The sequence below is a fragment of the Chiloscyllium plagiosum genome, unplaced genomic scaffold (genome assembly GCF_037043375.1).
Source record: "Chiloscyllium plagiosum isolate Xiang-an unplaced genomic scaffold, Cpla_swu_hap1 HiC_scaffold_16, whole genome shotgun sequence".
In the NCBI taxonomy this organism is placed as follows: Eukaryota; Metazoa; Chordata; class Chondrichthyes; order Orectolobiformes; family Hemiscylliidae; genus Chiloscyllium; species Chiloscyllium plagiosum.
In genome coordinates, this window is record NW_028270154.1 from 28829318 (window position 1) to 28840376 (window position 11059).

General features: G+C 38.9%; 1 protein-coding gene across 4 annotated transcripts in view; it reads right to left on the minus strand.

Annotated features, from left to right (window-relative positions):
* The window catches only part of LOC122556555 (gamma-aminobutyric acid receptor subunit gamma-2-like), a 130841-nt gene extending 120833 nt beyond the window's left edge, over positions 1-10008 (minus strand). The window contains exons 1-4 of one of the 4 annotated variants that reach the window (XM_043703348.2): positions 9224-10008; positions 8745-8976; positions 289-437; positions 94-161 (exon numbers count right to left, since the gene is read on the minus strand). In XM_043703348.2, the coding sequence (XP_043559283.1) occupies positions 94-161; positions 289-437; positions 8745-8863 (336 nt within the window). In that variant the 5' untranslated portion in view covers positions 8864-8976; positions 9224-10008. Of the gene's footprint in view, positions 1-93; positions 162-288; positions 438-8744; positions 9176-9223 lie in introns of those variants that run through there. The other 3 variants (XM_043703347.2, XM_043703343.2, XM_043703346.2) reach the window with 3 other exon arrangements.
* Positions 10009-11059: the final 1051 nt, after the last annotated feature.

Consider the following 11059-nt stretch of genomic DNA (forward strand, 5'->3'; position numbering starts at 1 on the left):
AAAAAATTGCAGTTCTAAATCTTTCAGAATTTAACATGATTAAAATTTCAGAACTCATACACAAACATTAAGATTAATAATCATATTACTTACCATATTGATAGCATTCACTGGGCCAATGCTATTTATATACATGTCAGTTCCAATTATCGTTGGCTTCACTGGAACAAAACATTGTAATTTATTAGCATTTGACTTCTTTTCCAATTGCAAGTAAATATAATTTTGAAAAATATGAAATTTAAGTCAACAATGAAACATGCATAAATGGAACTCACGTCCACCTACCTCCTATGTCAGGCCTGAGTTTATTGTCATACCCTTCCAATAAATTGTTTAAAATAAGAGTAACATCACTTTCATAAACTTTTGGTGTCAATACCCAAGTTTTGTTAAGTATCAAATCTTCATAGTCTTCATCGTCACTTTTTCCCAAACTTAATAAATTGAAAGAAAATATACAAAAAAGAAAAAGACATTTTTCAAAAGAAAGATACAACTAGAGAAAAATATTATTTTGTAAGAGACTTTCTGTCACAAACCAGTTATGTCAGAATTTCTTCCCACAATTTTCACATTACATCTGCTTTATCACACAATATATTAACACAGCCAGAACAGACAGGAAGAGTAGAGATAAGTGAGAATGCAACCACTGATGGTGAGATTGTTCTTAAGGACTAATTCATTTCATATTCAAATTACAACAGAGAAATGGTGCATTCAATAATTTAATGTAGAAGAGCTAGAATTATGACATGAGATTTTTAAAAAATTGTTCACAGAATGTCATAGAGTTTGCCAGCAATTAGTCTCCAACCCAGATTTTAGTTTAAATGTGTTCCTGGGATGTTGGCATCACCGGCTGGGTTAACATTCCTGGTGGTCGTGGTGAGCTGCTTTCTTCAACCCCCACTGTCCTTGAGTTGTGGGGATACTCACAGTGGTATTAGGAAGGGAGTTGCAGGATTTAGACCTAGTGACTTTTATGGAATGCTGATATAGATATTAATACATGGACATTAAATTAACATTTTATTCCAGAAGGTGGTCCAGCTGAGCAGCCCTTGGAATAAGGTTTTCTGATGTGATAATTGGTCACAGACAGGACAGTTTGGCTAAAACTAGGGCAGGTAAGGAGACCCTCAGATTGAGATTACAGGACTGTTGCCTTCATAATTACCTAACAGATTTGAAATTCTTTCAGGCTTGTTTAGTTGTAGAATCAGTATCTAGATATTTTGAAGAGATGGATTGATTCTTGAGAAGTAAAGTGGTGAAAGGTTAACAGAGGTAGGTAGGAATGTGGAGTTCAAATTACAATCATACAAGCTACATTCTTATGCAATGACATGGCTGGTTTAAGGGGCAAATGGCCTATTCCTATTCCCATGTGGTGCAGTCTGCTTTGCTGCGAGGACACCAAATGCAGGTTGGGTGATGCCTTTGTGCTCCACCTTCCTTCAGTCCACAGGTATAAACCTCAGCTTCCATTGGCTGACCATTTTAATTCTCTACCTTGCTCTCACATTGGTTTCTCCATCTTCGGCTCACATCAGAGTTTCAATGAAATCTGAATGTAAACTAGAGGAACAGCTTCTCATATTTCAATTAGGCACATTACAAACTTTATAAATATCATGGAGTTCAGCCTATATCAAACTGGATCTGTCTCCTATCTTATTTCCCTTCTGTGCATGCGACAATATTAACCTTGTCCTTTCTTATTTTTGCAGCTGGGCATTACTTTCCTTCCTGCAACAATTTTTGACATATCTTTGATTTCTTTCCTTTGCCTGACACTACTTCTTCTCTCCCACCTTTCACTCTCTCTCAGACTTTCAACTGATTAACAAAATAGAAAGTGCAGCAAATACTCCTCTGGTCACAAAACGTCTGTTGAGAGAAACAGGGATCTGGATTTTCCATTTCCAAAATCGGCACTGCTGCCCTCCCTCACTTACAGAAAATCCAGCATGATGACATCAAGTCAAAAACCCAAGATTAACACACTGATTTCCCATTCCACTTCTTCATCATCTGATGTGATAAAGTGGGTAGGTGAACATGGGAGGTCATTCACTGGGTAGTGTCCTGTACCCATCAGGGGTACACCCCCAAGATGAAATCTCCACTTTGTGCCTCCCATCCGGGTCAACAAAACCATTCTCCCAAATCTATTGCAAAGGTACCAGGTACATCCAGGTAGCCAAAGATCCTACATTTACCAGAGAGTGGAAGCCATTATTGTTTTCCCCTTGGTGCTGTTTTCACTGAGGTGCTGCTGGGAATGCTAGAACTACTGGCCAGATTAGCCAGCAGCTCTCGAGGGCAGTACATCTTAGACAGCAGAGTGAGAGGTACCACGATCCATCTATTCAGGCCATCCACAGCATGTTACCGTTGCCTTTAAGATGGTTGCTTCACAACCAATCTTTGTATGTGCCATCTTCTGTCAAGTCCAGCCCAAATTTTAAGTTCAAGTCAATGATCTTGCAACAGAAGGTTCAATTAACATTCAATAAAAGTCCCACATAAGACATTAGGTAAAATTAAAGCACATGGAATTGAGAACTAGTTAACAGACAGGAAACAAACTTGTAGTAAACAGATCTTTTTCCAGGGGCAGGAAGTGACTAGTGGGGTACCACAGGGTCACCAGCTATTCCCCATATATATCAATGATTAAGATGAGGGATCTATATGTAATATATCCAAATTCACAAATGAAATAAAGCTGTTGAGAGGGTAAACTATAAGGAGGACGCAGAGATGTTTCAACATGAATGAGATGAGTTAGTAAGCAAATAGAGTATACAGTGAATAAATTAGAGCTTATCCACTTTGGTAGCAAAAACGGGAAGGTGAAATTGTTTGAAATGGCAATTGTTTGGTAAAGAGAAAGGTATAATGAGATGTGAGTGTCCTTATACACTAGTCACTGAAAGTAAGCATGCAGATGCAGCAGCTGGTGAAGAGGGCAAATGGTTCATTGGCTCATCATGAGACAATTTGAGAACAGAAGCAGGGATGTCTTGCAGTAATTGAACATGGCCTTGATGAGGCTACACCTGGAGTATTGTACATTTTTGGTCTCCTTATCTGAGAAAGGGATGTTCTGGCTGTGGAGGTAATCAAAGGTTTACCACATTGATTGCTGGGATGACAGGACTAATGAATGAAGAGAGACTGTATCAGTTAAAACTATATTCATTGGAGTTTAGAAGAATGGGAGTGGGGAGGTTAATTTCAGAGACACCTTTAAAATTCTAACAGGACTAACAAGGTAAATATAGGAAGAATATTCCACAATGAGCAGGAAGTACAGAACCAGGGTTCACAGTTTAAGGATACAGGATAGGCCACTTAGAACTGAGATGGGGAGCAATTTCTTAACCCCAAGAATGCCGAGCCTGTGGAATTCTTTGCCACAGAAAGCAGTTGAGGTCAAACATTGAATATTTTCAAGAAGGCAATAGATACAGTTCTGAGTGCTAAAGGAATTGAAGAGTATTGGCAAAACAGGAATAGGGTACAGAGTTGGATGATCAGCCATGATGCTTTTGAATGGTGGAGCAGGCTAATAGGACTGAATGGCCAGTCCAGTATTTTCAATTTCCCTGAGTTTATGGAACAGAACTCTTCCCTTTTCTTCATTTCCCAAACTCTCATTTGACCTATAAAATGTTATATTTCTAACATTTCCTTCTTCTCATAGAAGCAAATCGACTTAACATTCACTCTGCTCCTTTCATCTGTGGGTTTTTTATGTTTTATATTTATTGCTGTCTCTCTTAACAAAACATTACTATTTGGATATATTTCATACTGACACATAAAAGTCCTGCAAAGTATTACTAACTACCCTATGTGATTTCATCCTCATTTCTGGGTGTATCTTTTCCACTGACAGGTCAGACTCACCACAGGTTAGGAGGCAGATGCCTTGGCAGTCATCCACATTGATTCTGGACCCCATGAAGTCTCATGGCATTAAGTTAAATAGTGCTAATTGTCACTAATGCCATTACTTCTGCTGCTCTACCTCAACTGATGAATCAGTACTCCTCATGTTGAATACAGCTTGGAGGAAACACCGAGGTTGGCAAGGGCATGGAACATATTGGGGGCTGGGGGGTTGGGAGCGCAATGTGTATCACCAAGTGTGACTCAATAGCACCACCAGCAACAAGCTGGCTCAGTCCTAAAGGATACACGTGCTTTATTGGATTGATGGCAACTGGTGAGGAAACCAACAAGAGAGAAAAAATAACTTTGTCCTCATCAAACTAGCTTTTGCAGATTCATTGTGACTTGATTTTCACATCCTCCATCGTAATGTATGGCTATACCATCATGCTGAATTACTTTGAACATCCAACAACTCAAACCTGGGGATCTATGGGGCACCGTGGGCCACAAACAGCATGGCTACAATGTGCCCCTATTCCCCCATTACTGTTAAGCCAGGAGATCCATATTGGTTTAATGAAGTGTGCAGCAGCAGACATTCATAAAATAATCGATGTTATTCTGGTGAAGCTACAAAAAATAACTGTTTGCATGCCAAGACAGTGGAAGCCGCATGTAATAAACAGCATTATGTGATTCCACAGCCAATGTATGAGATTGAATGGGGCAGGACTGCAAGGCTTCAGTCATGAATGACAGTGGATAATTAAACACGATAGAAGGGCTACAGCACACCAAATATGATCATGGAGGAGTTCAGCACATTGGTGTAAAAGACAAAGCAAAGTATTTACACCCATTTTCATTCAGAAATGTTGAGTAGATGATTCACCTCAACTTCTCTCAGGTCCTCAGCATCACAGATGTGAGTTTTCAACCAAATCATTCATTCCATATGATATCAAAAATTGGCTGAGGCTATGGACCCCGGGAACATTCTGGCGTAGATGCTGAAGACTTGTTCTAGAACTATTCATTCACTTAACCAAGCTGTTGCAATGCAGCAACAGTACTGGCATCTATGCAACAAATGTGGAAAGTTGTCCAGGTCTGTTTTGTATACATAAAACAAAACAAATCCAACCTAGCTGAGTATTGTCCTGTCAGTCTACTCTCAATCATCAGCAAGGTGACAGAAAGGGTCATAACAGTGCCACCAAATGGCTTTTGCAGAGGAATAAACTGCTCACTGACCCTTCAATTGGGTTCCACAAGGGACACTTAGCTCCTGATATCAGGATAGCCTTATTAAATCATCAACAAAAGTGATGCACTCAAGCGGTGAATTAAGATGACTGCTGTTGACATCAAGGCAGTATTTTACTTAGAATGGCATTAAGCAGCCCTGGCAAAACTGGTGTCTCCATTTATTGAAGTCATTCCTAGCAGAATGTAAGATGGTTACAGTTCTTAGATGGGAGAGAGCTTGGTTCTAGGATATCACTATAGGAGTTTTTCAGGACAATGTCTGAACCTGGCTATCTTTAGCTGTTTCATAAAGTAAGTGTTTAACAGAATGGGACCATTCATATCTGTAACGTGGCTAGAAGAGTAGGTCAGAAGGTAGGAATTCTGTACTGAGCCAATCACCCCACTTCCACAAGCCTGGAATACTATCCACTTGCCTGGATGGATGTAGCTCCAACAACAATCAAGAAGCTCAATACCATTGAGGACATAGCATCCTGCATGATTGACATGCCATCCACCATTTTCAACATTCAAACCCTCCAACACTGATGCTCAGTGGCTATCATCTCACCAAGGCTCCTCCAAAGGCAACCTACTACCTCTACCACCAATAGGGACAAGTGCAGTAGATGCATGGGAACACCACACACAATCCTGACTTGAAATATATTCCTTATGTGTTACTGGGTCAAAATCCTGGAATTCACTACTTAACTGCATTGTGAATGTCCCTACACCCTAAAAAAACTTCAGCAACTCAAAAATGCATCCATCACCACCCTTACCAGCTTAATTAGGGATTTGACAAAATAGTTGGCAATCCTCTCATCGTAAGAGCAATTTCTTTTAAAAAATCACTTACTACGCTGAATTTCAAGTGACAACGGAAGTTTTAAAATTTTTATTTTCTAAATTAGAATGGAAGTCTTGCATTTCATATAACATCTTGTACAACCTTAGGAAATCTCAAAACACGATACAGCCAGTGAAGTGTAGTCGCACGTCTGATGTTGGAATTATGACAAACAGGTTATGTACTGCAAGGTCCCACAGACAGAAATGAGATAATGAGCCGATGATTCAACTGTAGTTGAGGAAAAGATTTTGATCAGGACACTGGAGAAAATTGCTGTTCCTCTTTGAAATAGTGCCTTATGTTCATTTATGTCCATTTGAAAAAGGAGAGATGAGGCCACTGTCAAATGTTTCATCCAAAAGGCAGCACCTTGGGATGTTTTCAAATCTCTGGTGTTGGAGTATGTAATTGCCATATAAGGTGTAAATTTAAGATGTGGGATAGTCAGTGAATAGGTAATATTGCCTTTCTCTGCATGCTTCTATTTATTAAGATTAAATGACTATTTAACTGATTTGATTTGAACAGAGTTTAAAGATAGTCTCACTATATGAACTTATTACAAGTATGTAATAGTCATTGAATTAATTGTATGCTAGAAATAAACTACCTTCTCCATGCTTGACAGGCATCTTGATGTTAATACTTCATTAAACACAATTTAAAATGACCAGAAAGCAAAGCTTGACATATATAAAAAGAATTTCAGGATTAAAAATCAAATCATAAGTCACAGTCTAAAGAGAACACAAATCAGTAATGAAGAAAGCAAAACACTGCATTAGATGGTCTGATATTTTTGTAACGAGATGGATGAAAATAATATAATTAGTATTTACGATACATTAATACTTTTCTATTTTTTGAGCATTGCTCAGTGCATAATCTTGGACACTATTTCCATATGATCTTCTTTACTCAATTTAAGGAAAGCATTTCAAAATATGGTGTAGGACAAGGGGAAAGCATTTTTGAATTATCTTTTCTCCATATGTGGGACTATTATTTTATTAAATGCATATATTATCTGGTTTTAGGCCATGGATTCCCAATATGATTGAGTCCAATTGTATCTAGTAAAGCAACTTTTCTGATTTCATCCAATCAACAACAGTATGACTAGTGTTTAATTGAAAAGTAACATGGCATTCTCTTCAAGAGGCTTTGAATTCATTGTTTTTGTCATTCCTTGCTGGCCCCTACAATAACTGCCTGAGCAATGGCTATTTTAGCGTAGTTGAAAGAGACCTACTTCTTGTCATCTTTGTGTGACTTAACTATGACATGCAATTACAATGTTATTAGTCAATGTTATTTGGTATCTGTGTTCTGTAACTGGACTGGAGGGGGGGGGGGAATTTGTGTCACTTTGCTTTTCAAATGCTTCTTCTTTAATTGTTGTGGGGCAGACACACTTAAAGTAGTTTATCTCTCAAGCATGCAAAGAAACCAGAGGCAACATTCACCAATCTCATTCTCCAACCCCCACTATTGATAAACATGGGAATCTCAAACATCCCAAACATGGAGATGTCATGACTCAGTGTTATTCTTGGGATACTATTAATCCAGAGAGTCAACTAATGTTCTGGGACCTTGGTTTGAATCTCGCCATGGCAGATCGTGGAATTTGAATGTTTTTTTAAATCTGGAATTAAGAATCCACTGATGATTTGTTGACTGCCAGAAAAACTCACCTGGCACACTAATGTCTTTCAGGGCAGGAAATCTGCCATGTTCACCTGGTGTGGCCTACACAAGACTCTAGACTCAGCAACGTGGTTGACTCTCAGCTGCTCTCTAAAATAGCATAGCAAGCTCCTCAGTTCAAGGAGCAAGGGACAAGCAATAAATTCTGGCCAGCCAACTGTGCACATGTCCCACAAATGATTTGTTTTTTTAAAAACTGCAAATTTCTAAGGATAGTAAACCTGTATTCTACTTTAGTCACATTTATTTAAAAAAAAAGACTTTGCAGCACTTTTTCATCTGACGTTTCATTATATTGGGGGCCTCTGTGCAACCTGGATTGAAGGAGACGTTCACTGCACGTATACAATCGTCAAACAAAGCATTTACATCTCTGTGAGTGTCTGGGCGTCTGTGTAGGCAACTGGGTGTAAGTATGTATACTACAGTACACAGTTGTGTGTCGTGTGTAAGATTGCTCTAAATCTGCCTTCATTTGAGAAATTCTTTATTTATGTGCAGCGTTGGAGAGGAACTATGACCTATATAAGAGGACATGCACGTCCCTGGAAAACAGGGAACAGAATGCTGCAACAGAAAACCTTTAAACGGAACCTAGGGGGCTACGATCGAACAGCACCATCCTTTCTAGCATCCTATACAAACGCTTCATGTCAATCCTTGTTTTAAGCAAAAAAAAACAGATGAATGCTGTGTGATTCATTTTCCACCATACATATGAACAATGAAATCCTAATTGTGTCCAAAGGCAAAATGATGGACAATATCGAAATAAGGGTCGTTGCTATACCTATATAACAGTCACAAAACGACGTTTAAATTTAAGCAGTTCTGATGACCCATTACAACGTAACTATGTAACACCTGATAGGAAGCTAATGCATGCCTGTGTGATGAGGAATGCCACCAATGCAGTAATCGCTGATTACAAGAGGGAGAGAAAGAGTTCCAATCTGATTGTATTTCCAAGACGTTAATACACATACAAAATGAAAGGCAATTTCCAAAAACTTACCAGGATGGAAGACACGCGATCAGAAATGTCCAGAAGACTACCTTTCTGAGGAATGAGACGCTGATTGACACGATGGGACATTGGAGATGTATTTTGCGAGAAGCCATCTCTCGTTTCATCTGTGTCGTCGACTCGGTCCTCTCTCTCTCACCGTGAATATCCACACAGCAACATAGCAGCACGAAACAGCTTGCACTTGATTGTTGGCGAGCAGCAAGCGCTCGGCAGCCTGCTGAAAGGCAATTGGAAACGTCAGATCAGACAGTCCAACCGTCTCCCGGGCGAACCATGACACAATTACAATTGGAACAAGTCGAGAAATAAGTTTATTGCGTTTTTAAACGTAGCACTGTCATATAATTGTTGTTGCAAATCAATCCGAGAGTCACAGTGCGATAGTTAACCCACTGGAAAGCACCAAGGCATGATTCTCTGTTATGCTTTTAGAAATAATGTCTTTATTAGAAGTGTATATTTACCTTGACTCCGGATTTCTCTTTGGTTTGGAATTGTGATGTTAGTTCAGAAATTAAAGGAACCCTCCCTTTGAAACCAATCACATTCACGATTTGTGGTTAATATATCGTCACAGTCGCCAGTATCGTCGGAGAAGCTGCTGATCTGGCTGCTTTTTTTATATCGCTCGGTATTGCACGTAGCTGCTCTATCTGTAATGGATGCGTTTCCCAGTGAAGGCTAAATAGCGAGGTAGAGTGAGAGAGAAGTACAGAGGGCGAAGTGTGTCATAACAACCTCTTGTAATCCAAGTTTACATATTTTCTAATCAACGTGCTCACAGATGTAATGACACACCCCGAGAGAAGGTGGGACTTGAACCTGGGCCTCCTGGTTCAGAATTGGGATACTACCAATGCACTATTAGAGCCTATAATCCAAGTTGAAACTGACGTTCCCATTGCCGAACGATCCCATCCCAGAAAGGGTCCGGAGACAGGCCGGATGGAGGATTTTGTTACACACGATAATTCAGGATATTCCCAAACACAATCACTGCAAAAAAAAACGAGTTTTAGTCCAATTATTTCCGTAAACGGATTCGCACTTCAGTGGTCTAACCCTTTATTGACTGACGTCCACTCCTTGGCAATGGACAATTTTAAGTCAAATACTATTATGTCTACCACATGGCTGTTCCAATGTCAGACACGAACTAAATGAGAGTTTAGTTGTCTGGAGCTGATTCTATCCGCTCGCCCCAACCACTGCTTGTTTTCCAATAAACCTATTCAAGTTGAGCTGCTTTTCAGTCATGAAAATACATTCCAAGGCTTTACTGATTTTTAAGTTAATGTGTTCACTACAATAACAGTTGTTGCTATCCACGACCTCAGATCACAAACTTCCAATGATCACCAGGGATGAATAAGTTGTATTCCTTTATTTAATTTTAATTTATTCAATTAAATGCTCCTTTTAGCTTAAGTTGCCACAGAAAGAAGCTGATGACATACGTTTTACAATTTTCACAAGGAGTCCCGGTTTTTACATACATGTTTCAGTGTGGAGCTATGGATTATGATGGTGAAGACTTCAACTTTCTGTCATACCACTAACCCAGAGTATCTCCTGCTCTTACTACCTAATGATGTGTGCTGGAAGAATTTACACATGAATATATTCAATCTGTTTCATTGGGAAAGTAACAAACTTCCTTACCGATCTAGTCCTTGGATAAGATTCAAACCCAAAATTTCCACCCCAGAGGCAAGAACATTGCCAACTACAGTGTAAACCTCCATGATGACATCTAGAATATGACTAACAAATTCTTCATCAATGTCCGCTATTCCTTCACCATTAATATGTCATCCTATCTATGTGAAAATCTCTTGTTCAAGACCCTAAAACTAATTTTAAAAGAGTAGCACATTGTTACATACTTCTGTGTTATGTTCAGTTGCCATGAAGAGAAGTGAAGATGGAACTAGATTTGAATGATTTGCGATGAATTACCAGTTCCACGGATTTTTAGGCACCATCCGCAAAGACTGAAGCATGAACGTGTAAATGAGGTAGAAAATACATATCACATGAGACAGTAAAAAAATTGCAATGTTAAAGATATGAATTTTTTAAAAATGGTGGAAACAATCAGTAGGTTTGGCAGCATCTGTGGAGAGAGAAACAGAGTTAATGTAATCACATTGGATTTTAAAGATAAAATCCAATCAATTGATTGGGTTAAATTATAAAATGGGAAGGGTAGGTTTGAATGAGTTATGCTTAATAATCAAACCCTAAGACTTTGTTTATTGTTGTCACATGCATTAAGATACAGTGAAAAGTGTTGTACA